Consider the following 26,796-nt stretch of genomic DNA (forward strand, 5'->3'; position numbering starts at 1 on the left):
GATGCATTGGCTGGCTTCATGGTTTTCCCCGCATTGTGATTTTTGCAGAGCGTACACACACACATCATGATTTGCAATATATTGCCAGGTTAAAATTTTTGAAACCAATTTCACAATAGGGACCTTGAACCGGTTTTGGACAATACATATGGCCCAGCCCTACGAAATACCCACCCGACCTGACCCCAACCCTGTTCCATGGAGGACCAGAGCGGAGCCTTGTCACGATGTAATTAACCTGTTGTCTCATCCATTCCTCCCTCCCTTCCCGCCCAGGTGTTGACTTGCCAGCCCAGGAAGGCCTGCTGTTTTCTGTCTGCAGCACCTCCCTGGTGACTGCTTTGCTGCAAGAGCCTCTGGAGAGCCACCCTGCCCCAGAGCCTCCGTCTCCTGCAGAGATCAGCTGGGCTTCTTCCAGCTTCCGGGTCCTCTCTGCTCCTGCTGCAGAGCAGGAGGAGCACAAGCCACAAGCCCCATCCCGTGGCCACCCATTGCCTTCTTGCGCATGGGTGGAGGAGCCCAGAAGGACTTCCTGCCTGCAGGAGGAAGTTGCTGCGGCAGATTTGCACTTGGCCTCCCTCGGTGGTGCGGAAGGGAAGCTGGAGAGCTCAGCAGAGGGTCTCGAGATGGTGCCCGTCAAGGATGGAGATGAAACCTTGGAAGAGGACGAGGTGGAGGAGGAAGAAGAAGAAGAGACACCGACCGTACAGTAAGTTTGTTCCCTTGAGTGTCTCCTGGGGCCTTTGACGTCCGTTCATCTGCTAGACGCCCACATACATCCTCCTGGTGTGGTTAGAGGCTGGGCCTGGGCAGGCGCAACCCAGCAGCAGCCTCCTTGTGTGGGGAGGTGTCTTCCTTTGCAGAGGCATGGCAGAGCGCTTGCTGCTTTGAGGAACCGCAGCTCAGCCCTCTGTTCGCCTGCTGCTTCCTCCTTTCCTCCTCCTGCTGGGCCGTCCGCCCTTGTGGCTTGTGGCTCTAAGGATCTCTTTCCTTCAGGGCTCCTCCAGCTCTCTGTGCAAAGGAAGGGTTCCAAAGCCGTGTGGGGCAGGGAGGGGCACTGTGTTGCGACTCCCATCTGAACGGAAGCATTGCAAAGAAAAGCATCCCTCGGGTGCTCTGTCCATCCTAGAGGGAGCAAAATAAAAAAAAATCCTTCCGGCAGCACCTTAAAGACCAACTAAGTTTTTTAAAATTTTGGTATGAGCTTTCGTGTGCATGCACACTTCTTCAGATACACTGAAATAGAAGCCCCCAGACGCTTATATGTAGAGAAAGGGTGGGGAGGGGTATCACTCAGAAGGGTGGTGGAAATGGGTGATTGACTGACTGGTACCTGTTGACGACTGTAAATGACTGCAAATGGTCTTGCATGAAAAAGCAAGGGGTGAGATGGCTGAAGATCGCTTTATCATGTATAATGAGATAAGAATCCAACGTCTCTGTTCAAACCAGGTCTTTCCATGGTTTTAAGCTTGGTGATAAGTTGCAATTCAGCAACTTCTCTTTCCAGGCTATTTCTGAAATTCTTTTGTAGTAAGACAGCTGCTTTGAGATCTTGTATAGAATGTCCTGTCTCCTATTGGTTTCTCTGCTAACACGGCTACCCACCTGTAACATCCTAGAGCAGGCATCCCCAAACTGCGGCCCTCCAGATGTTTTGGCCTACAATTCCCATGATCCCTAGCTAACAGGACCAGTGGTCAGGGATGATGGGAATTGTAGTCCAAAACATCTGGAGGGCCGAAGTTTGGGGATGCCTGTCCTAGAGGGAGAAGGGCAGAGGGGTAGCCCACTGCTGGCCTCACACAGCAGAAAAAAGACTCACAGAGAGAGTGTGATACTGCCAGGCAGGCTGCCATCTGCAGGGGAACTCTGGGGTGTCACCAGGGGGGGGGTCTTTCAGGAAAAGAGAAAAGAACATTATTTATGTATGTGACGACAGCGGCGAGAATATTGCTAGCACAGAATTGGAAGATTAGAGAAATTCCAACAAAAGAACAATGGCAAGAAAAACTGATGAGCTACGCAGAGCCGGCGAAGCTGACACACAGACTTCAAGAAAAGGACCATAGGGATTTTGAAAAAGAGTGGGAACCTTTTACATTACATTTGCAGAAACAAAAGAAGAATATTGATCCGGTGGTAGGATTTAAATAAACTTTCCCTATTTTATGGATAGGGAATAGGTAATGTAATAAAAGGAACAATATATTTGTAGAAAATAGCAGATTATATTAACGAGGTTAATAAATCAGAAATGGAAGTCGAGGGAAGTCAAAAGGGGGGAGGGAGAGATGTTTATGCAAGCTGTATGTTATAAGTATATGTGTAATGAGAGAAAAGAAAATTAATTCAAAAAATTCAAGAAAAAAGAAAATGTTATGAAAATGATGTATAGATGGATTGCTGGCAGTCTCGGCCTGAAAACACCAGCAGCATCACCCTGGGCTGGACCTTGTGATTTGGCCACTACTCAGAGATGAGGGCAACAGCTTCAGTGTTTTTCCGTGGAACGCAGCTGCTACCCCTCCCCACTGAAGGCTCCCTGGTTTGCAACTGGCCTCTCGCTTTCCTCTCTTGCAGCCGCCCTGAAGAGCCACCCTCTGGGAAGGGCACCGACTCAGGGGAGGAGACACCACCCGCCAAGGAGCAGGCAGAGCCCAACGGCATCCTCCACGCCAACGGCAGCGCCCCCCCTGCAGACCAGGCTGCCGCAATGAGGCTGGCAACGCGGCTCTACCACCTGGATGGCTTCAAGAGGTCGCAGGTGGCCTCTTTTCTCCGGAAGAAGTAAGGGGGTCTTGGATTAGGAACAGAGGCAGAGGCTTCTCTCCCGGCCCTCCTCCCGGCTGGAGTGGTGTTACTCGGATCCTGCCCAGCTTGCTTATTTCGGCTCAGCTCACTTTTTTAAAACTTTTTTTTGCTCTCCCAGCTAGACACGGCTGCAGCCTCTTGAGGCATGTGGTTAAACTGTGGAACTCAATCCCGCAGGAGGCAGGCTTGGGCCAGCAATTTGGATGGCGTTAAACGAGCCCCGGGCAAATTCATGGAGGAGGAGAGGGATATTGAGGGCTGCTAGCTAGGCTCTGCCTCCGCAGTTGGAGGCAAAAACGCTTCTGGATGCCTCTTGCTGGGAACCACAGGAGGGGAGAGTTGCTCTTGTGCTTGGATCCTGCTTGTGGGCTTCTCATGGGCATCTGGTTGGCCACAGTGAGAACAGGATGCTGGACCTGATCCTCCTTGGCCTGATCCAGCAAACCCTTCTTAGTATGTTCTTATGCTCTTGCAATGAGCCGGAGGGCAGGAACTTTAAACAAGGCAGGCCTTCCTGATGGCGTCCTCTCTGGGCTGAAAAGTCCCCTTCTTGCCCAACTGTTCCTAGAGGTGCAGGAGAAGGGGGGCTGCCCCCTTTTTGCACCTGGCCAACCTTGTGGGAGGAATACGAGGGCTGGGTTGAGGAGCCCATGGGCAGAATTGGGAGTCCCTATACAGGCTGGGCAGCAGCTGACGAGGTGGGCAGCAGCTGATGCTGGAGAAACTGGGGTGGAGGTGGTGGTGTGTGGGTTCCCTACAAGGCTGCTCCCCAATTCCTTTGAGGGCGGGGTCCTGAGCTGCTCCTGTGTCTTTGTCCACAGCAATGATTTCAGCCGGCTGGTGAGAGAAGCTTACCTCTCTTTCTTCCAATTCAGTGGACAGACTCTGGACCAAGCGCTGAGGTGATGCTCCTTACTGTGGGGTCGTGTGTGTGTGTGTGTGTGTGTCCCCTCCACCTTGCTCTTGAATGGGAAGGCGGGTGGCCATGTCCCCCACCCTGGAAAGTATGCTAAACCAGCAGAGGAGGAGGTCTTGGCCTCCCAGGGATCAGCCCAGCGGGAGAGGCAGGGGGCTGCTCTAGGTTTCTACATCCATTCTATAAAAGGATGTCATATAGAGGAGGGAGAAAGGTTGTTTTCTGCTGCTCCGGAGAAGCGGACACGGAGCAATGGATTCAAACTACAAGAAAGAAGATTCCACCTAAACATTAGGAAGAACTTCCTGACAGTAAGAGCTGTTCGGCAGTGGAATTTGCTACCAAGGAGCGTGGTGTAGTCTCCTTCTTTGGAGGTCTTTAAGCAGAGGCTTGACAGGCATATTTCAAGAATGCTTTGATGGTGTTTCCTGCTTGGCAGGGGGTTGGACTGGATGGCCCTCCTTGTGGTCTCTTCCAACTCTATGATTCTATGATTCTACACACTTTGGATCAGCTTCAAGAGGGCCCCGTGGGAGGTTCCAACCAGAAACTTACATCGTGTTGTATTAGTGGGGAAAAAGAGAGAGCAGTAATTTTTTTTGAAGGGATCACTTAAAATATAGCATCCAAGTGAAGCAGAGAGGAAGCTTTGTGGGAGATGGGAGGGAATTCCTGTTTTGGCTATTCTAGGAGGGCAGAAACAGGCCTCGCCCAGGAGGGGGTCCATGATCATTTGAGGGAGGGGAGGGAGAGAGAGCAGGATTCTGGCTGAAGGTCCTGCTGACATGGGCAGGGAAGGCGTAACCTTATCTTCCCTACTGTCCCTGGACCATTGCCGTCTGTGTGTGCTGAGCTCCCCCCTTGGGAAGGATGCAGTAGCTGTTGGGAGGTCCCAACTTCCTTCCAGCTTCATGGAGTGATGTAGTTGACACTGGGAGCCGGCAGAGGAGGGCAGTTGCCTCGGGGCTGCCTCCCCTCACGCGCTTCTCTCACTCCTCTTTGCAGGTCCTTCCTGAAGGCATTTGTGCTCACTGGGGAGACTCAGGAGCGGGAGCGGATCCTGCGGCATTTCTCCCAGCGCTATCACAGCTGCAATCCCGAGGTCTGCTTCAGCCCAGGTAAGGCAGCCAAGCAAGGTCAGCTCTTTACCTGCAGCCCCAGACAGGGCTTACATGAGGGAGGGATGGAGCCCTTGTCCCCTCTCTCATGCAGTTTGGGTGTCAGTGTGCAAACGGTCCCAGGTGGCCCATATGTATCCTGAACTGCACAGGATCCTTTCCACTTGGTATCTCTCTCTCTAAAAGGTAAAGGTAAAGGGACCCCTGACCATTAGGTCCAGTCGTGACCGACTCTGGGGTTGCGCGCTCATCTCGCATTATTGGCCGAGGGAGCCGGCGTATAGCTTCCAGGTCATGTGGCCAGCATGACAAAGCCGCTTCTGGCAAACCAGAGTAGCACATGGAAACGCCGTTTACCTTCCCGCTGTAGCGGTTCCTATTTATCTACTTGCATTTGACGTGCTTTCGAACTGCTAGGTTGGCAGGAGCTGGGACCGAGCAACGGGAGCTCACCCCGTCACAGGGATTCAAACCGCCGACCTTCTGATCAGCAAGCCCTAGGCTCAGTGGTTTAACCACAGCACCACCTGGGTCCCTTAATCTCTCTCTCTATATATATATATATAAATACACACACACATATATACTCGAGTATAAGCCAACCCGAATATAAGCCGAGGCACCTAATTTTACCACAAAAAACCTGGGGAAACTTATTGACCCAAGTATAAGCCTAGGGTGGGAAACACTGGGTCCAGATAAAGGTTAATAAGAAAAAAAAGGGGGGGAAGGATCCTCTGCTCATGGCTACACCCTCCGCTGCCTCCTCTTCACCCCCACAGCAAGGACGGAGGAGCAGCAGCAGCCGGCACGGCAGCAGTGGCAGCAGCAGCGACAAAAGCCACCGCCTCCCCGAAGCACACCATCCCCACCCGCGTCTGCTCTTGGTCTAACCGCCACCGCCTCAGAATCACTGCCGCTGTCTTGGGCGGAGTGGGGTGGGGTGAGGGAGGCACGTGTGGGCGGAGAGAGGGAAAGAGAGAGCGACCTGCCCGGCTCTCCCTCTCTCGCACACCCAATGCCTGACTTCTGATGGCGCGGGGCAAAAGGCTGGGTGCATGAGGCAGAGGGAGCTGCACTGGCCTGGGACATTGTGCTCCGTCCCATGTTAAGAGCAGGAACTGCAGGCCAGAAGATTTGTTTTCATTCCTTGGGCTCCAGCCCAAGGCTCCTTGCCCTGCCACTTCAGCTGGTCCTAAGCCCCTTTTCTTTTTCTTTCTTTTTTTAAAAAAATAATTTTTATTAGAATTTTTTCTTAAAATAATCACAACAAAGAATAACACAACAGAAAATATAAAAAGACACTACAATAACAACAGTAAAAAGAGAGGGGGGAAAATAAACACAAAAATTCAAGTTACTTGTTCCTTTTTCCTTCACATTGTACCTAGGGACCCCCTCGGACTCCCCTCTACTGCGTTTCTTTACCAAATTAAATTTTTAGCAATTTCTAAAACATTTTAATCACATTTTCTATACTTATATTACTCCTTTCTACTTAACATATCCATACATTCCACAGCTTCTTTTTGGCCTAATTCTTATCTTAATATGTAACTTTTACATATTTTTTTAAATATAGCTTATAATATTTCCATTCTTCTTCTGTCGCTTCTTCTCCCCGGTTGCGGATTCTTCCGGTCATCTCAGCCAGTTCCATAAACTCCATCATCTTCATCTGCCAGTCATCAACTGTTGGTAGCACATGGGATTTCCAGTTCTTGGCTAATAAAATTCTTGCCGCCGTCGTGACATACATAAAAAAAGAAACATTTTTCTTAGGAATTTCTTTACCGACAATGCCCACTAGAAATGCTTCTGGTTTCTTAACAAATGTGTTTTTCAACACCTTCTTAAGTTTGTTATAAATCTTGTCCCAGAAGTCACCTAAGTCCCTTTTCTGAGTAAGGGGGTTTGCTGGCGTTCTGGGAGCAGGAGGCGGGGTCCTGGGTCCTGGGTCCTTTGAGCCTGCAGGCCTCCCCTGAGCTTCCCCTTGGTCTCCTCCCCCCTCTGCAGATGCTGTGCACACCCTCACCTGTGCCATCATGCTCCTCAACACTGACCTGCATGGGCAGGTAAGGCCATGGGAGACTGGGGGGGGGTGGCTTTTGTATGCAGGGGCCCCAATGGAAAGAGGACTCGCCCCTAGGCGGAGAGGAGCATTGATGCCCCTTCCGCCTTGCGCTTCTGGGCCTAACTGTGCGTGTGGGGAAGGGAAACGGGGGGGGGGCCTTTGGGTGAAGCACAATCTGAACGTTGTGTTACCTTTGGCCTGATGTGCACCCCATCTCCCCTCCCTGCTTGTGGCACGCAGAATATCGGGCGGAGCATGACCTGCCAGGCTTTCCTCGCCAACCTCGACGGGCTGAACGATGGCAGGAACTTCCCCAAAGATCAGCTGAAGGTACAAAGGGTCTCACTCGTCCTCAGGTCTCACCCAGAGATGAGTGGGGGGGGGGAGAGAGAGACTGAGGGCTGAGCTTTGCTGGGCAGCCTTGCTTAGGCCTTCTTTGTACGGAGATGGGCAGCCTTCTGCCACTTTAGGTGCCAGCCACAGGGATGGGCCGCTGTCCACTTGGAAATTCCCCTGTACAAAAAAAAAAATTATCTCTGTGTTGGGAACTTGGGACACAGAAGGGGAGAGTAGACGTTCCTGGGTTCACATTCTCCTGGACGACCGGCCAGACCTTTTTAAGACGTGAAAATGTCTTTTAAAGAGTTCCGTCTTGTCCAGCCGAAAGCGTGACTCTGAGCACCTCGTGCTTCGTTTGAGCTTCTGTCTCCAAGGAATCAGGGACTCGGTTTGGGAGGGGAAGGGGAAATCCTGACAGACTCGCTCTGCCAGTGGAGGCGCCTAAGGCCCAGGCCCATTCCAGCTGGCTTCTCCTTTGCCTCCAGGGGGTGTTGCAGGTCCTGGGGGGGGGACATGCGGCAGGGTGGGGCTTGGATGTGAAGAGGGAATCATAGACTGATGGTGCTCTTTTGCGCTCTCTCTCTCTCTCTCTAGGAGCTATATCATTCCATCCGCCAAGAGAAACTGGAATGGGCTGCGTAAGTAAAGGTGGTGGCAACTTGACATTGGGGGCAGGTGGCGGGTGTCAGAACTTCTGAGTGGGCAGAAGAGAGGCCCATGGCTGCTCCTGTTTGGAGCCCTCCAGCCCCAAATGCCCTGGGGGCAGAGAGAGAGAGAGAGAGAAGTGAGGGGCCACAAACCGACTGGGAAATAATCTTCAGCCAGTCTGCTCCCAAAGGTGGCTCACAGCCAGGACTTCAGGTGATGGACGGAGGCTGAGGCTGTTGGCAGCTTCCCTGGTCTGCCTTTGCGGTCTCTCCCACCACGGGGACCATAGGATTGTGGGAATGTTGTGGATAGTAGGAGAGGATATATTGATTAAATATTATCCTTCCTCACTCACACTAGTGAGTCAGTAGCAGGGTACATTCCCCAGTATATAACAGGAAGCTAGTTGGTAGATTCATTTGAATCTCTTGAGTTAAGCAGTCCAGTCTGGCTTGTCCAGATTGGGTTTGATCCTGGGGAATTCCCCTTTTATCCCTCTTGAAAAGAATAAAGACACAACGGTCTTCTTTTAAAAGTAATGATAAGAAGTTTACTTACATTCAATTCACAGTAGGTTCCCTACTGGGACATGCGTGGCGATGTGGTGTGAACCACAGAGCATTGGGCTTGCCAATCGGAAGTTTGGCGGTTCAAATCCCTGCGATGGGGTGAGCTCCCATTGCTCAGTCCCTGCTCCTGCTAACCTAGCCGTTCGAAAGCACATCAAAGTACAGTAGATAAATAGGTACCACTCCGGTGGGAAGGTAAGCAGCATTTCCGTGCGCTGCTCTGGTTTCGCCAGAAGCGGCTTAGTCATGGTGGCCACATGACCCGGAAAAACTGTCTGCGGACAAACGTCGGCTCCCTCGGCCAGTAAAGCGAGATGAGTGCCGCAACCCCAGAGTCATTTGCGACTGGACTTAACTGTCAGGGGTCCTTTACCTTTAAGATTCCCTGATGGCAGGCTTTAGCTTGGCGTTACAGAAAAGAGAGTGGGTTCATCGCATGTAGGGATTTGAGCCCATGTGCTGCTGTCTGAGAGCCAGCAGACAGCAAACTGCATCAAGAGAACAGCATCATGAGTCAAAAAAGTAAGATGGCTGCATGCCCGACCCTTTCATAGGGTCTCACAGGGTCACTTCCATCTACCTGGTCACACGCAGGGGGAGGATGCTCCAGACAGGTGTAACAGGAAGTCCTCTTGGCTGGAGTAACACCCCCCTGTGTGTCAAACAGGAACTCTGGGCAAACTCTGGGCAAACAGGAAGTGTTGTACTTGACTGTTTATGTTACACCCCACAAGAATTAAGTTGGAAGGGACCCTGAGGACCATCTATTCCACACACCTGCAATGTCCCATACGGGGCTCAAACCTGCAACCTCGGTGTTATCAGCACCATGCTCTAACCAATGGAGCTATCCAGGGAGTTGAGGATAAGCTTCGCTAGCAGAGCTCAGCCACCTCTCAGTTCTCCTGGCGGGTGCTGGGCTACCAGGAATATCATCATCAGCAATCTAGGCATGTGGCAGGAAGCACCTTTGTCTTCCTGGACCTGGACAAAGGTCTGTGCCTCCTGCTGGGGTCTGAGTATGTGGGTTCCCCAGGGCAGAGGTGGGAGATACCTGTAGTCCTCAGAAGTTGCTTGGCTATGATTCCCACCGTCATTGGGCATGCTGGCTGCTGGGAGTGCCTCAGGGGTGTCCCTTTCCCACTCTAGTTTCTCAGGAGAGGCCTGGAATTTCCTCCCTGACATTCTACGAGTAGGTAAGGTTTTTTATGAATGTGGAAGGACTCAAAACATTTGTGTTGTATTAACTGTTTTAATGAATTTGTTCTTGTCGTTTGACATTATAGCAATTGCAATGCTTGCTTGTTTTTATTGCCGTCGTGATGATGATTGTGAGCCGTTTGAGATCAGCATTTGTTGCTGGAAAAGTAGAATACAAATATCGAGTCAAACCAAATAAAAAAACAGACACTCAAGGCCCACAACCGAAAGCTTCCCGATGGTTATCAAGCATGGGTGGGAAGAACAGGCTGGCTCCTGATTTCCCAGTGGGTTGATGGCTCCTAACCACCCCGTCCCCCAAATCCTGAATAGGGATTGGCAGCAGAGCTCAGGTGCCTAAAAGGAAGAGGTGGACATTTACCTGCTAATAGGACGAGAATTTGTAAGCGGCTGGCAGCCATCAGGGCCGGCCCTTCCGTGAGGCAGAGGCAGGTGGCCACCTCAAGCAGCAGATGCTGCAGAGAGGTGTTGGAGGGCAGAGCCATGTCAGCCCCATGGCCTTGTCAGTTTGCATTTCTTAGTCCAGAAAGTATTGATCTGATGTGTAGAGATCTTTCCTGTTCTACTTAAATCAGGCATCCCCAAACTTCAGCCCTCCAGATGTTTTGGACTACAATTCCCATCTTCCCTGACCACTGGTCCTGTTAGCTAGGGATCATGGGAGTTGTAGGCCAAAACATCTGGAGGGCCGCAGTTTGGGGATGCCTGACTTAAATCAATAGGGTTCTGAAAGGTTTCTTTCCATGTGAAAGAAACAGGAAGAAGGCTCTTGTTTGGGTTATTCCTTCTGGGAAGCTGAGAGCAGCTGCTTTAAACTGATTCTGTTATCTTTCCGTCAAGGTCATGCTGACTATAATTGTAAGGCTAGAAGGAGCCGGAGTTTCCTTTCTCTTTCTATCTCTTTGTTCTGTTCTGTATGCTATAGTCTTATAAGTAAGTTTGAGTTCAGTCTGCTGCAACTGGATTTCTTATGGGCAGTTCCAATCCTGAATGTATTGGATTTGTGACCATCATGCTCATTTGCCTTCAGTAGCAGTAAAGCTCTGCTGGATGAGATACAATTGCCTCTGGTCTGTTTATGGGAGCACAGCAATGTGTTTAAGCCGTCCTCCTCCACAGATGACAGGTGACTTTCCCCTCTGCTCCCCTAAGCGAGAGGGCTTCTGTCCCATCTCCAATGTTGACATCAGATTCAGCTTCCAGTTGGATCAGCTTCTGTTTGTGGGAGGGGAGGGCAGCCCAATGCCTTGGGGGTTCGTGCTTGGCAGTCATGTCAGCTTTCAGAAAAGGAGGAGTTTACTGCAGTGGCTGAACCGGGAGTTGTTGCTCATCCTGTCCTCTGTTCCCCCGAAACAGAGGGTCAGACAGACCCTCACGAAGAAGCCTCTTTCTCCGTTTGTCCGCTGCAGGGATGAAGAGGAGGAGGAGGAGAAGTCGTCCGGTGCCATGCTGCTCTCGCCCTCAGCATCCGGCCAGAAGAAAGCCAACCCTTTCCTGACTCTGTCGCACGACCCCGAGGCGAAAACCTACCGGCAGGGCCTACTGGCGCGCAAGGTCCACGCGGAGGCCGACGGCAAGAAGAGTGAGTGCTGGGCCAGGGGGCAGCAGCCCACAGGGACCTGGGCCTGCGAGAGATATCAGCCGTCTCACATGCATGCCAGGCCTGTGGGCAAGCCAGGGGGTGGGGGTGGGCAGTGGTTGGGGCTCTCCTGTGCCACAGGGGTCCTAAGCAACCTCCAGCCCTTTGGGGACACCAGCCCCTCCTGGGTAGCTCCCAGCAGGCAGCCCTAGAGCACCACGGTGCAGGCGCCGGACCCAACTTGACCGCTCCCCATCTCACTCCTTTGCAGCGCCCTGGGGCAAGAGAGGCTGGAAGATGTTTCATACGGTGCTGAAGGGGGTGGTCCTCTACTTCTCCAAGGTAACTAACTGGGAGCAGGCCAGACCACCGCGGAAACCAAAGGACGTGAGCTCCTAGGCCACCCTCCCCACGGGAGACCAGGCCCAGTGGAGCCAATAGAGAGGGGTCCTCCAGGAGGCAGTGAGGCATTTCTGGGGGCCATGGCATAGAGAGGGAGGGAGGGACGGGCATCCTTTCATTCTACGCTGCCTCCCCAGCTGGCTGTGCAGTACTTGGCCCTTCTCTCTCTTCTGGCTTCTTGACTTTCCAGGCTGTGCCCATCTCACCACCCACCCTTTCTGCTGACCCCTGGGGTCTCGCAGTTGCAGGTAGAGAGCCCTGCTTTGCATGCAGAAGGTCCCAGGTTCAGTCCCATACGGCCAGGCTGGGAATGCCCTCCAGCTGAGACCCTGGAGAGCCTCTGCTCATCTGGGTTAGGGCGTCCTGAGCTAGAGGGACCATTGTGTGTCTCTTTAACCAGGGGCTTCTTCCCAGGCTGGCTGAGTGGGCCCTCTGCCCTGGCTGCCGGCTCAGTTCCACCCAGGACCCCACCCCCTGGCTCCATGCATGTTATCCTGGGTCTGGCCTCCTGCCCACCTAGCCTGGCTGGCCTCGGGCGCCTCTCAGCTCATCTACCTGGGGTTAGTGCTGCAGGCAAAATCTCTGCTCTGCCCCGCACCCCCAATTCAGCTTGCTCCTGCTGTTCTCGCAGGATGAGAGCCGGCCAGACGCCTCTGCCTCAGAGGAGCCCATTGGGGTGCACCACGCCTTGGCCGAGAAGGCCAGCAAGTATACCAAGCGGCCCCATGTCTTCCGGTTGCAGACGGCCGACTGGCGCATCTTCCTCTTCCAAGCCCCGTGAGTATTTGCAGACCTCTGTTGTGGGGAGCCAAGGCTAGCTCCTCAGCTCAGGATTTCTATTTGGCTCCCTCAGAGGCAGAAGCACCCCTGGCATGGCTGGGTCCAAAGGAGGCAGGCCTACCCCAAGCCACTGCCGCTTCCTCCTCGTCTGAGCGATTCATATGTTTCACAGATCCAAAAAGAAAAGCGACAAAGGCTGGCTTTGGGCAGGAAGCAGTAAATCCCATTCGGAAACAAGGGGCCACTTCGGGTCTTGCGGTATTAGCGACGCAGCGGCAACATTCTTAATCAGAAAGCGTAGAGCAAACAGTTTTAGTTTTTTAAGTGTGTATTCAAAGTGGAGAAACAGGCTTTGGCCTCTGGCGTGCCTCAAAATCTGTCCCTGTCACTTAACATTGTCAGTTAAAATGCTGACTGTAGTCTTCGTCGACAGTCCTGGGGAGTCAAGGTTTCTGCTGTTCCCGTTTAACCGGGTGAAGAGGCCCAACAGTAAACAAATTCTTGCAGCAGGAAGAGGAGAGGTATGGGACCCAATCCTGCTAGGCTGAAACCCAGCTCTGCCTGCTGGGATGTGATGGCTCTTGGGATACGGCTGTAGAGAGTGGTTACAAACACCTCGGGTTACAGACTCCGCTAACCCGGAAGTAGTGCCTCGGGTTAAGAACTTTACCTCAGGATGAGAACAGAAATTGTGCTCAGGCAGCGCAGTGGCAGCGGGAGGCCCCATTAGCTAAAGTGGTACCTCAGGTTAAGAACAGTTTCAGGTTAAGAACAGATGTCCGGAACAAATTAAGTTTGTAACCAGAGGTACCACTGTATAGGATTTTATTATTTGACAACCACAATTCTGTTTCTGAATTGCAATTTGAAACGTAGCTAAACTTGGTGGTGTGTGTGTGTAACTCTTGCCTGCTGGTTTTGCTGCCCCTCTCTTTGAGGGCTGCCTGGAGTGATTTGTGCCTGCCGCATGCAGACTCCTGCTCAGATGCCTCCCGTCGACTGTCTTCCTTCTGCATCTTCTGCAAAGCCAGACAGTTCTGCTGCTGCGGCTGCTGCCACTGCCAAGGAAGTGCCAGTGGGGCTCTTGGGAGCAGGAAAGCTTCCTAGATTTGGAACGTGCATTCATAGAACTCTCCCTGCCCTCTCCCGTTTCCCTAGGACCGCGGCGGAAATGAGTTCCTGGGTTTCCCGCATAAACCTGGTGGCTGCCATGTTCTCCTCGCCACCCTTCCCAGCAGCTGTGGGCTCCCAGAGGAAGTTCATCCGGCCGGTTCTGCCGACGGCACCTTCCAAGAACTCCCTGGTGTGTGTGCCCTGGGGCTCCCTCGGCAGGCTGCTTCGCGGCTGGTGCACAGAAATGGCAGGATGGGGGAATTTGGGATGGGCTGCCCCAAACCCTTCTGCGGCTCACTCCCTAGCTGCAACCCCCTGGGCAGGTAAGGCTGAGCAACAACCTGTTCCTCTTGCTGCAGGAGGAGCAGCACTTTTCCCATGAATCCTGGATGGACCAGGTGTCAGACGACCTCTTGGACCACCAGCGGAACCTGCCCAGCAAGCGGGGCCGGGGCCGGGACCTGGAAGAGTATCAACTCAAGAAGGAATATTTGCTCTACGAGGTGGGCAAGGAGCTTTTGCAGGGGACGGTAGGGGAACCTTCAGAGGATGCCAACCCCCTGTACTCCTCCCCACTTTGAAGGGTCAGAATACCTAATTTGTAAAAAGAGATACATAACTTCTCCAGGGCAAGGTTTTTTTTACGAACGGAGAGTTTGCATGTTGTTGAGGCTTGCTCTCAGGCTGCCGGCTCTGAGCTTTTCCTTATCCAAATGTCTCCTCGCAGTCCTGTGGTCTTTTGCAACCTTCCCCACAGTGAGTGCAACACATCTATCGCAATAAATCTCACTACTGCTCCTTTAAAAGAAAGGGAAATCTGCAGTAACCTGCCACTTTTGCATGCAGTTATGTACGTACCATTACTGCAAGAGCTGTTTTGACAGTGGAACGGACTCCCTCGAAAAGTGGTGGACTCTCCTTTGTTGGAGGTTGTTAAGCAGAGATTTGGAGGGCCCCCTGTCAGATTCTCCAGTTGTGATTCCTGCATCGCAGAGGGTTGGCTAGACCAGTGTTTCCCAACCTTGTGCCTCCAGATGTTTTTGGACTACAACTCCCATCATCCCTAGCAAGACCAGTGGTCAGGAATGATGGGAATTGTAGTCCGAAAACAGCTGGAGGCACAAGGTTGGGAAACACTGGGCTAGACGACTTTTTTGGGGTGTCTTCCAGCTCTACAGCTTTGATAATTGCATGATTTTAGACTACAGAAACATTAACTATGGACATCTTTTGCATCCTTAATCCTGGGTAAGAAAGAGAAGCTGGGGAGAAAACCTCCATTAACAGGATGAACCTTCTCCCTGGTCCCGGTGCAATCAGGGTTGCCTGCCCTGGTTAGATAGATAGATAGATAGTTTATTACGGCCATAGGCCCATATTGCTGCCCTGGTTGACTCCCTCAGGTGCTGCCGGCCAGAGGGGGCCTTCCCCTCCCCACCCCCACATGACACCCTGCCTTTTTTGTCCCTTTGTGCAGAAGCGCCGCTACGAGACCTACGTGAGGCTGCTGGAGGTGAAGCTGGCCGGCGAAGACACGGAGGACCTTGAGCAGTGGGAGGTCCGGCTGGGGGAGTCGGGCGAGTTGCCGGCCGAGGAGGGCTGCTCGCCCCTGCAGAAGTCCCACTCCAGCCCCTCCCTGAACGTGGACGGGCTGCCTGCGGGGGTCAAGGTGAAGCGGAACATTTCCGAGCGCCGGACAGTACGCAAAATCATCCCCAGGCGCAACAAGCACTTGCTGTGAGGGGCCCCCACCCTCCAGTGCTGCTGTCGCCGCCCTCGCTGGCTTTGGGACACCCTTCTCTCTTTCCCTCACCCATCCCTTTGGGTGTCGGCCTTCGAAGCCCAAAGTGGACACACGGTACGAAATGAGGAGCGCTGCTTTCTGAATCAGCACTTGCAGTATTTGGACTCCAGGTGGCGCAACGTCTCAAGAAATGGATGGGCAGAGACTGTTGGGAGGGGGGGTGCTGTCCTGGGCAGCCTCTGCACATTCTCCAGGGCATTGCTCACACCACCCGCCTTCAACGCAGAGACTCAGGGAAGTGTCCTGCCTGCTGCTGCTGGGCTCCACTGGGCTCAGCCTTCTGCTGCCTTAACCCCCGTCCCCGTCCCTCGTGCCTCAATCGCTGCCACTGGGGCAGCTGTGACCTTTGTGCAATAAACGGAGATATGCAGGGACTCAGCCTGGATGTTGAGGGCCGGTGGGGAAGCGGAGCAGCTCCCGGGACCCTTTTGCCCCAGAGAGAGAGAGAGGGTGCCTGGGGAGAATTGAAGGCCTCTCACGCTTCTCACCCCAAAACTCCTAATACAGTGGAACCTCAGCTCCCGAACGCCTTGGGAGCCCAACGTTCCGGTTCCCGAACGATCAAAAACCGGAAGTGGTTGCTCCAGTTTTTGAACGTTATTTGGAAGCTGAACGTCCGGCGTGGCTTCCACAGCTTCCGATTGGCTGCAGGAAGCTCCTGCAGCCAATCGGAAGCCTCACCTTGGTTCCCGAACGGTTTTGGGAATCGAATGGACTCCTGGAAATGATTAAGATTCCACTGTAACTGATCCCAGTGGCTTCATGTAGATACCAAATAGAACTGTGAATAGTCCCCCCACAGCGCCCCATAGCAGAGCTGCCAGGGGCCCCAAAGGCACTATCCCAGTCCTCCTCTCTGGACTCTGCCCTGAAGGTAGGATCGGAGCAAGGTCGCTCTCTCCTCTTGTCCCACTCTCTGCAGAAGTCATCCATCAGGGTGACCAAGGCTGACTTGGTTCCGTGGCCAGATCCGGAGCCAGATTGGAATGGATCTAAATAACTGGTGTCCTCCATGAATGTTTGCAGCTGCCCCACCCCTTCCCCCCCCTCCACCACCTTTGCCTAAAACTGGGTGTTTTCAGCTAGTTGATGGTTGATCCCATCCAAATGGTCCAGAGCCGGTTTCTTTAGACACAGTCACACTACGGCCGCTTTCAGTGCAGCAGGGACTAGTGAAGGGTTAGCCACGCTCTGGGGCCAAGCAGTCAGCCCCTCTCTGCTAGATTTAATGAACCAGGAGGGGTGAGGGGGCACGCGGTCACATTGCCGCCAGCACCTTGCCCACATCAGCTGATTGCATAAGGCAGGCATGTCAAACCTGCGGCCTACAACTCCCATGATCCCTAGCTAGCAGGACCAGTGGTTGGGGAAGATGGGAATTGTAGTCCAAAACATCTGGAGGGCTGAAGTTTGGGGGTGCCTGGCATAAGGTGAAACTGATCCCACGAAACACCCGCAACGGCAGCCCTGGGTACTTCAATCACTACTGTGACAATTGCAGAGTCAAGATCACTCCAAAGTCGAGCAACTTTATCCTCAAAGTGGGTAGCTGGTTGGTCACAGCGGGTCTCCGAGCCTTCCCCACAATGGGAATCAGAAACCTCCGGAATGTCCAAAATAAGTCCTCCACTGGCCGGCTGCAAGGGGATGCAATGCAAGCTGCCAAATGAGCCTTTTGTTTTGCAGCCCGCACTGCCTACCAGAACGGAAGGCCCTGAACCTAGGAGCAACCACAAACAGCTGAGAGCAGTGGTGACCCCTTCCCCCCCCCAGCTTTGGGAAAGAGGCCTGGTGCTTGTACCCCTTGTGCGTGGCACAGAGGGGCCAGAGCTGCTGCCGTTGGGGGCAGGCACAGGTAAGTCCTCCGGTGGCAAAGTGGCTGGCTAACTGGCTCCAGGATCACCATTGCAAGGGAGGGCAGGAGTGGTGCCCCCTCGTTCTATCAAAGTCTACTACCGTATGAATGGGTGGAGGAGGGGCATCTCAGAGGTGACTGTTAGGAGGAGTGGCTCAGCAGGAGAGGGAGCGACTATGGGGGGTACTAAAAGTTGTTCTGACTCTGTTTAGGGACCGCCGATCGCTGCCTCGGATTGGTTACTCGTGGAATCCGAAGTAACAGCAGCACTGATTGGTTTCCCTGGCAAGGGCTGGTTTCCCTGGCAAGGGTTCACGAAGGCGTCGTACCCGCCAACAGCCACAAAATGCGGAAACGCAGCGGACTTCCGCTTATGACCTTATAACTGCTTATATGAAAAGAAGCAAAGCCCCACTGTTTCCTTTAAGGGTTCCCTACAGAAGACAGGGACTCAGGTGGCGCTGTGGGTTAAACCACAGAGCCTAGGGCTTGCCGATCAGAAGGTCGGCGGTTCGAATCCCTGCGACGGGGTGAGCTCCCGTTGCTCGGTCCCAGCTCCTGCCCACCTAGCAGTTCGAAAGCACATCAAAGTGCAAGTAGATAAATAGGAACTGCTACAGCGGGAAGGTAAATGGCGTTTCCATGTGCTGCTCTGGTTTGCCAGAAGCGGCTTTGTCATGCTGGCCACATGACCTGGAAGCTGTACCCCGGCTCCCTCGGCTAATAATGCGAGATGAGCGCGCAACCCCAGAGTCGGTCGCGACTGGACCTAATGGTCAGGGGTCTCTTTACAGAAGACAGGCGCTTTCGTAGCCACTGGCTACATAAAGCAAGTCAGGAGAGCAGAAGAGGCTCTCTGAGCCTGTGCAGAGTACCCCCGCGGAGGGAGCGCCTTCTGAATCTAGGCAGCCGCGGCCGCCCTCCTCGAGGGGCTTTTCTCAGGCGCGCCAGGCACAGAGCGAGGGCAGCGGCGCCGTCGAGCCTCTGCGCCGCCACTGGTTGCGCCCAGGGTGCAGCTGCTACCCGGACGGGCCCTGGGAAGCCCAGCGCAGGGCGCGGTCGCCGGTGCCGTCGGGAGACAGTCCTGGCCTGGCAGGCTCCGCTGCCTCCTCCTCCTCCTCCTGCCCTCGGCGGGCGGCGCGGCAATTCCAGCTGCCGCCGTTGCAACGAGGACGGAGGCAATGATCCTTCAAATTGCCACATCTGTATAATCTGCCTTTGATTTTCTGCTCCATGAAGTTTTATTTCCGATTGTTCCTCTCCCCGGCTGCGGGGGCTTCTTCAGCTCTCGGCCGCCGGGGCGTCAACTTCCCCAGGAGCCGCCTGGCAAGGCTAAGAGAGGGGTCACCGCCCCCGGCCCAGGCTTCTTTGCCGCGGTACCTTCTCCACTAGCCCGGTTCTGTGGGCAGCCTCAAGGAAGCCACGATCTCGACCTCCCTCCTGGCTGCTATTTGGATGCCTGGCAGAGGATGTCTGTTTCTAGCCCACAAAGGGCCGGATTTGGCCCAGCGGCCGCCAGCCGCTGCCTCTTCCTTATTCCAGTGGCGCAGGCGACCCTGGCAGCTCCTCCTGTCCCAGTCGCGTTTCCCTCAGGGAAGCCAATTCCCTTGGCAGCTGCTGACTCGCAGGCTTCCAAAGCGCATTAAAGTAGCCGTTCCAAACCAGAGTACCAGCCCAGGTACTCCAGAGCCATACCTGGAATGGAAATGTCACCTGGGACCCCCTACATGTGATCTATCACTGAGGCTCCACCTGAGTGTACACTGTCAAGATAAACCTGGGTGGCTTGGATAGCACCTTCTCATCTAGAATTCACAGACTCCTGCTCTCCCGCTGTGACATCTAAATACTTAGGTCCCAGGGATGACATCTAAATTCTTAGGTCACTTCCAGTTCCCAGCAGAAACCTGATATGACCAACCATAATAAAACAGGTACCGGTAACATTTTTGCTACAGCTAAGCAGGTTCTGGTCTGGTTTCAAATTGGATGGGAAACCCCATTGAAATTCCTGCATTGCAGGGGATTGGACTAGATGGGCCCTTGATTCTGTTATCAAGGGTGGGGTTGCTAATCCACAGTGCCAAATGTCAGTCTTAAAACAGGTTTGTTTACTCACTTCCTTTGAAATGCACTTTTGGCTTCTTTAAAAAGCTGAATCTTTAAAAGTTGCATTTGTAAGCTTGTTTTTACAAAGCACTGGCTGAAAAAAAACAACCATGCTTTTTTCATAAAAAAATAAAAGTGCAGATACTTCGAAGTTTTTGGAGTTTTTACCAGAACAATTTTTGCATTATCACCACCCCACATGTGCATAGCCAGGATTTATGTTAGGGGAGGGCAGAACCTCAGTTAAGTACTTTTTTCTTTGATATAGGGGCTATGTCCATGCCGCCCCAGGATCCTAGAGCAGGTGTAGGGAACTTGTTTTGGCCCTCCATAAGTTGCTGAACTAGGGACCCAGGTGACGCTGTGGGTTAAACCACAGAGTCTAGGGCTTGCTGATCAGAAGGTCGGCGGTTTGAATCCCTGCAACGGGGTGAGCTCCCGTTGCTCGGTCCCAGCTCCTGCCCACCTAGCAGTTCAAAAGCACATCAAAGTGCAAGTAGATAAATAGGGACCACTCCAGCGGGAAGGTAAACGGCGTTTCCATGCGCTGCTCTGGTTCACCAGAAGCAGCTTTGTCATGCTGGCCACATGACCCGGAAGCTGTCTGCGGACAAACGCCGGCTCCCTCGGCCTATAGAGTGAGATGAGCGCCGCAACCTCAGAGTCGGACATGACTGGACCTGATGGTCAGGGGCCCCTTTATCTTTACCTTTAAGTTGCTGAACTACAACTCCCATGAGCCTCAGCAAACATGGCTGATGGCCAGGAATGAGCTGTAGTTCAGCAACATCTAGAGTGCCAGATGTTCCCCACACCTGGGCTAGGGACAAAAAAGGTCTCCAGTTGCAAACAAGTCTTTGAAGAGTTCCTAAAGGGACAGGAGTCTTATCCAGTGGTGCATTGCAAGAGAGGTAAACCTACCAGAGAGTGGAGGTTCTGGCCCGACCAGTCCCTGCTGTACACTGATCTGCTGCAACTGACCCAGATCTACTCCACCAGGGAGCTGCTACCTGCTGCGATTCTTTCAACTGTCACTTGAACCTGGAACCACAGAGCGTGGTTCTTCTTCTTGTCCCCATCTTCTTTTGCTGACAGATGGAAAGAGAAGGGGTTATTTTCTCCATCTCCCCAAAATGAAGGCAGAGGACCACGAGCCTGTTGGATACTTCAAATGCAGTCAAAACCAACCATGCATGGTTGCTATATACAGTGGTGCCTCGGTTTAAGTACACAATTGGTTCCGGAAGTCTGTACTTAACCTGAAGCGTACTTAACCTGAAGCGAACTTTCCCACTGAACATAACGGAAAGTGGATTAATCTGTTGCAGACGGGTCCGCAGAGTACTCAACTTGAAGCGTATTTAACCCGAGGTATGAGTGTAATTGTTTCCAGAAGTCCGTATTTAACCTGAAGCGAACTTTCCCATTGAAAGTAATGGAAAGTGGATTAATCCGATCCAGACAGGTCCGCGGAGTACTTAAACTGAAAGTACTCAAACCGAGGCGTACTTAAACTGAGGCATGACTGTACAGTAGACACAGGACAGGAAAGCTGAAGCTCAAGAGTCCTGTAAGTTTCCTAGTTGGCTTATTGCCACACCGAAGAGATGACTGCTGAATGCTGATATCCTGACCAAGCGTCTACCAAGAGACAGCTTCCAGAATCACTGTTCCTTACACCCCACAACAGAACTCGGTAGCTGAAAGAAAAGTTCAGATCCATCATGGAGATGGCAAGGTGCGTGTTTAAAAGATGCATCTCTACCCCAACGCATGTGGGGAAGCGCAGCAGCAACTGTGGTGTATCTCCAGAGCAGCCTGCTGTTAACAAAGGGAGCTAAGTGCACACCTTTTGAGCTTTGGTAACCTGTCTCCCACCTGAGCACAAGAAAGCCGAGACAAGGAATAGTGGTGTGGACTTTTCTGAGAAATCAGAAGAAGCCAAAGACCTTCTATACTTCTCATCACAAACTTCAGTGTCCAGTTACAGGTAGGTAGCCGTGTTGGTCTGAGTCGAAGCAAAATAAAAAAATTCTTTCAGTAGCACCTTAAAGACCAACTAAGTTTTTATTTTGGTATGAGCTTTCGTGTGCATGCACACTTCTTCAGATACTGCATACACACGTATCTGAAGAAGTGTGCATGCACACGAAAGCTCATACCAAAATAAAAACTTAGCTGGTCTTTAAGGTGCTACTGAAAGAATTTTTTTATTTCAGTGTCCAGATCTGCCTTCCAGTGTAATGGCCCCCTCTGCAAGCGATGCACAAGAAGAAGATGCAGAGGACTAGACTCCTGGCAGCAGCACCAGGGACAAGCCTGCCCTGGAGGAGGAGGAGGAGGAGGAGGAGGAGGAGGAGGAGGAGGAAGCTGACGTGGTTCCAGAACCACAGGTCAGACGCTCATCCAGAACCAACAGGTGTTCCACCATTACGGCTGTCCTACTTTGCAGGGTCGGCGTTACCTCAGGGGACCTTCCACATGGGAAGGGACAGAGGAGATGCCAGCTGCAGAAGCCAGTCTATGGAGGGAGGCTGCCCAGGAGGAGATATGGATGCATTGCATCAAAACAACACTTGAATCCTTACCGACCTACACCTGGGAAGAAGGCCATAGGAAGTAAGTGGGGCAACCAGAGTTGCCTAGAGCTGTCTCAGAGTGAGAAATTCCACACAAGGACAAAGCACATCGGGATGAAGTATCACTGTGTACATAAGGCCATCCAAGATGGACTTGTGTAGTTGGCTTATTGCCATACCAAAGAGATGACTGCTGATATCCTGACCAAGCGTCTACCAAAAGGGAGCTTCCAGAACCTTCGAATCGGGATGGAACTCTGGGTGGCTTAATACAAAGTGCATGTATGTTGTTTTGCCTGAGAATGGGTGCATGGGATATTTGCAGTCAAACCAACAATGCATGCTTGCTAGATAGGCACCGGATAGGAGCTGAAGCTCAGAGTCCTGTAAATTTCCTAGAGAGGGCTCTGAGAGACACTCCCAGGTGCCCGGTTAGGGAGGGTCTATGCATACATAACATCTCACCTGGCTGGGTGCTTGCTCTTTGCTCTCACCTCCAGTCCAGCAATGTGACAAATTTTAAACTAGACTAAAGTATGTCTTTGTAACTGGATTATCATTTTAAGCCTGCCTGAACAAAGCTGCTGTATCTGTTACTCTTCAAGTATTCTGAGTGAGTGAATGTTATTCTTTTTTAAACTTTTACAAGACTGTTTGTGTGATTATTGTTTTAAGGGGAGAAAAGGGGGAAACACCAGAAGAATTGAGTCCGCCTTAAAGCATCCTGGATTACTTAAACTAAAAGGCTAAAACTAGCCTATTAAAGCTTCCCTTTTAAGGGATGGCACGCTGCTTCCTCAACATAAGGAAGGAAAGATTATATATATATATGTAAAAGGGGCTTGTGTGTTGGTCTCCACCTCTCACCAAAACCGCTTGACCAATGCCAATGAAATTTGGATACGTCACATGCAAATAAGCGAGTGTCCACATACCATTTGCGTACACAGATGACACCCCAGCCCAAGGTAAAACCCCATTTTGTGGACCTCAAAACTCAGACAGCAGACACTGCCGGGCATGCTGGGAAATAGAACCCAGAAGCTGCGTCTCCAAGGGCAGGACAGAGTGCATCCTGGGAAATAGAAGGCCGAACCTGCGTTTCACCGACCAATATGTTACAGCTGCCAGAACGCCCATTCCTCCGCAAAGGGGCACGCCGGGATCCTGCCCCTAGCCACCCATGTCCCAAAATACGTCAGCTCAGGTTTGCAGGGAACAGAACTGGGGACCCACAGCAATGCGTGGCAGGGCCAGCTAGTATCTAATAAATATATCCTCTCCTAGCATCTATACACATCCCTACAGAGCCGAGGGTTTCATGTCATTAATACAAACTGCTTTTATTCAAAGGGATGCAGGGGAGGAGACTGTTCTGTGCTGAAGGATGCAGGGAGAAAACCCACGCCCATTTCCCAGGGGTGCAGCTTGTGTAAAGTACTCTCTATACAGCATGAAACAAAGGCATATAGATGTGGACACACAGCGCAACTCGACACCTACCACGTTCCAGCAGCTCCGCTTCAGTTTCTACTAGGCAAAGGAAGAGCTCAACCCCTCAAAAAGGACAAGGCCCTCAACATCTTGCCTTGGCAACTTGCAGGCACCCTGCCAACGCTGAAATGAGTTGAGGTCTGCAAATGTCGGCAAGAGCCGTTTACTGGCAGGATCTGGCCCCTGTATTAGAGCAAGCCAGTAAGAGAGGACGAGGGGGAAAGAGCCCACCAGGAGAGGAAGCAATCGGGAATTGTGAGATTTAACTTGAAGTTGCAGGCCGAGAATCCTCCACTGGGAAATTTCCTCAGGTACGCAGGTGGCGCTGTGGGTTAAACCGCAGAGCCTAGGGCTTGCTGATCAGAAGGTTGGCGGTTCGAATCCCTGCGACAGGGTGAGCTCCCGTTGCTCGGTCCCAGCTCCTGCCAACCTAGCAGTTCGAAAGCACGTCAAAGCGCAAGTAGATAAATAGGGACCGCTACAGCGGGAAGGTAAACGCCGTTTCCGTGTGCTGCTCTGGTTCGCCAGAAGCGGCTTTGTCATGCTGGCCACATGACCTGGAAGCTGTACGCCGGCTCCCTCGGCCAATAATGCGAGATGAGCGCGCAACCCCAGAGTCGGTCACGACTGGACTTAATGGTCAGGGGTCCCTTTTACCACCAGCTGTTTGTTGTGCCCCACTCCTTCTGACCTAAAGAAGCTCAGCCCATCTGTCCTTGCCCCATCCGTAACTGAATCAGCCGCCTTTGCCCACAAAAGTTGCACTTGGGGTCCTTATCTGTGAGGCTGCACTCGCGCCTTCCTTTTCCTGCTGTTCAAACACGGCAAGAATGAAACAGGAACAGCCAGAAATAAGGAACGGTACGACCTGCACAAGCAAGCAACTTAAACTGCAGCCAGGGTCCCCTAGGGTGAGGGGAGAAGCAGCCCAGGCATTCAGGCTCCCTGGCCTGGCCCCAAGCCTGCTCTTCTCCCAACTACTCTCTCTGCCCCTCTCCAAGTGTCCAGTCCTTTCAAAGACCCACACTTTGCACAAGAACCTTCACCCACGAGAGAACAGTAGTAAAGTGACTTCATAAAGCATCACTCGATTTCATTGGTTTGAGTTCCTCGATTTCAAGGTGTTTAGACTTGTCCTCACTTTCGGAGTCCACTGGGGGACGCAAGCACATTAAGGCCACCTGCTCTTTCTTCCTTCCTTCCCAGCTTCATGGGTAACAGGATGGCCTTGCATGCTTGCAATTGCAGCAGCTGCTTGTGTGGATTCCATTGCCCACTGGGGCACTCTGCAGATTGAACCAGTCCACATCCCTCTTTGTTGCCGCTGGGCTATAAACAGAGTGGCCCAGGAGAGCTGGCCTGGCTCCCAGAGGGACTGCATCATCTACAGGTGGTCGTAGGTGGTGTTGGGAGGTACAGGGCCCCGTGAAGATGAGCTGTAGTAATAGGGGGAACCTGGAGAGAGGGAGGGAGGGAGGGAGAGAGAGAGAGGCAGGCTATTAGCAAATAACCTGCCTGGGTTAACCATTCACTCCAGCTCCATACACATTAATCATCTCGTACCCACAGCCTTTGCACCCCTCAGCAGGGTTCATGTTAAGATGCCATCAAAACAGCCTGGGGGGTGAATGACTTCCCTGCCCCCTATTTTGAGACAGGGCCAGGCTACTTCCTTCCTGTGCGGGACTTTGGTCAAATGGCTTCCTTCCCGCAAGGGAAGCAGAAAGTTATCTGGCATCTCTGCAAGGTGTGTGACTGGCTGCAGAAGAGGAGATGGAGCTCTCTAGCAAGGGCTTTCTTTGGTCACTCTGAGTGTCAAAATATTGGGGCAGAGCTGTGGGGCTCTGGGAAAGGAGAGTCTCAGACCTCTCTGCGTGGTCCTTTGTGGCAAGGAAATGGGGTTGGAAGGAAGCTCACCTAGAAGGGATACGGAGTCCTGCAATGGACAATTTATTTTGTCTAACTCCCACCACCCAAAATTGGGGATTCCATTCAAATTCTTTCATCAGATAATCGCTGTTCTTAGCCTTAGTCACAAGAGCTCATCATCTTGTAGGCAGCACCTCTTCTAATCCAGAATGTGGCAGCTAGACTGGTGACTGGGAGCGGCTGCCGAGACCAGATAACACCGGTCTTGAAAGACCTACATTGGCTCCCAGTATGTTTCCGAGCACAGTTCAAAGTGTTGGCGCTGACCTTTAAAGCCCTAAACAGGCCCGGCCCAGTATACCTGAAGGAGTGTCTCCACCCCCATCGTTCTGCCCAGACACTGAGGTCCAGCTCCAAGGGCCTTCTGGCAGTTCCCTCCCTGTGAGAAGTGAGGTTACAGGGAACCAGGCAGAGGGCCTTCTCGGTAGTGCCTTCAGCCATCTGAAGGCAGCCCTGTTTAGGGAAGTTTTCAATGTTTGATGTTTTATTGTGTTTTTAATATTTTGTTGGGAGCCGTCCAGAGTGGTTGGGGAGGCCCAGCGAGATGGGCGGGGTATAAATTATAAATTATTATTATTATTATTATTATTATTATTATTATTATTATTATTATTATCCCTTGATCATGGAGAGGACTCAAAGCACAGGAGCTTCCCAAGGGGCAGGCAGTGACTGCATTCACAACTCCGCCAAGAGAAGGGCATGTTGGAGCTGGGAGCTTGCAAAGAGCAATCTTCGATTTGGCAGGGGGTCCAGGGGTCATCTAGTCCAACCCCCTTCGTTGTAGGAATCTCAGCAGAAGTGCAACAACAAATGAACAGTTCTACTTTCCAGCATCCATAGCAGGTCAGCTCAGCTCAGTCAGACTCCTTGCTGCTGGCTAGTTGCAAGGACTGATCCTCCTCCTTTCTGTATCGGAGAGCACCACAAACAGTCCTCACTTGCCTAAGCCCTCAGCTTTGGCCCTCAAGGTCCCAGGAGACCTGACACACAAGCTGCCAGGCCAAGCTGGGAAAGTGACAGTCCCTCCCCACCCCCAACCACCTGCCCTTGCAGCCCCAGAGGAGGAGACTCACTCAGCAGTCCAGAGTTGGGGAATCGCCAGGGCTCTCCATAGCTGGTGTAAGGGCTGTGGCTGTAGGCGCCACCAGAATACTCACTCCCTGCTGGAGACAAAGAGAAGGGAATGCGCATGAGAGGCAGCTGGGGGAGGCTCGCTGGCGGGGCTGCAAGTGGGGACATCTCCACAACAGCTAAATGCAGGGTTGATGTGGTGTTAAGGCTACCAATTTGATTTCATCACACACCACAAAAATCAAAATGCCAAACCTGGTTGTCGCCACCATCATTGGCATCTTCCTCCTGCTGCCTTGTAAGAATGTGTGGGATGTGATACACAAGTAGCAATCAAGTACAACATTTCTTGTTTTCCTAGAGTGGACATGCGGGGGAA

At 52.4% G+C, this 26,796-nt stretch overlaps 2 protein-coding genes across 18 annotated transcripts in view; one reads left to right on the plus strand and one right to left on the minus strand.

Moving 5' to 3' along the window:
* LOC118087172 (PH and SEC7 domain-containing protein 4) overlaps nt 1–15,751 on the plus strand; it is a 27,612-nt gene extending 11,861 nt beyond the window's left edge. For all 6 annotated transcript variants that reach the window (XM_035119571.3, XM_035119573.3, XM_035119570.3 and 3 more), the window contains 13 exons: nt 277–709; nt 2,584–2,790; nt 3,636–3,716; nt 4,736–4,848; nt 6,865–6,923; nt 7,163–7,252; nt 7,856–7,899; nt 11,109–11,281; nt 11,550–11,620; nt 12,312–12,457; nt 13,619–13,763; nt 13,933–14,076; nt 15,051–15,751. In XM_035119571.3, coding sequence (XP_034975462.2) covers nt 277–709; nt 2,584–2,790; nt 3,636–3,716; nt 4,736–4,848; nt 6,865–6,923; nt 7,163–7,252; nt 7,856–7,899; nt 11,109–11,281; nt 11,550–11,620; nt 12,312–12,457; nt 13,619–13,763; nt 13,933–14,076; nt 15,051–15,314 — 1,970 coding nt within the window. In that variant the 3' untranslated portion in view covers nt 15,315–15,751. The remainder of the gene's footprint in view (nt 1–276; nt 710–2,583; nt 2,791–3,635; nt 3,717–4,735; nt 4,849–6,864; nt 6,924–7,162; nt 7,253–7,855; nt 7,900–11,108; nt 11,282–11,549; nt 11,621–12,311; nt 12,458–13,618; nt 13,764–13,932; nt 14,077–15,050) is intronic.
* A 7,486-nt stretch (nt 15,752–23,237) lies between these two features.
* The window catches only part of PAX8 (paired box 8), a 34,444-nt gene continuing 30,885 nt past the window's right edge, over nt 23,238–26,796 (minus strand). For 8 of the 12 annotated variants that reach the window (XM_035119014.3, XM_088670883.1, XM_060276367.2 and 5 more), the window contains 2 exons: nt 26,420–26,509; nt 23,238–24,869 (listed from right to left, as the gene is read on the minus strand). In XM_035119014.3, coding sequence (XP_034974905.3) covers nt 24,799–24,869; nt 26,420–26,509 — 161 coding nt within the window. In that variant the 3' untranslated portion in view covers nt 23,238–24,798. The remainder of the gene's footprint in view (nt 24,870–26,419; nt 26,510–26,796) is intronic. The other 4 variants (XM_088670886.1, XM_060276368.2, XM_088670887.1 and 1 more) reach the window with 2 other exon arrangements.

This window comes from Zootoca vivipara, chromosome 6 (assembly GCF_965207765.1).
Source record: "Zootoca vivipara chromosome 6, rZooViv2.hap1.1, whole genome shotgun sequence".
In the NCBI taxonomy this organism is placed as follows: Eukaryota; Metazoa; Chordata; class Lepidosauria; order Squamata; family Lacertidae; genus Zootoca; species Zootoca vivipara.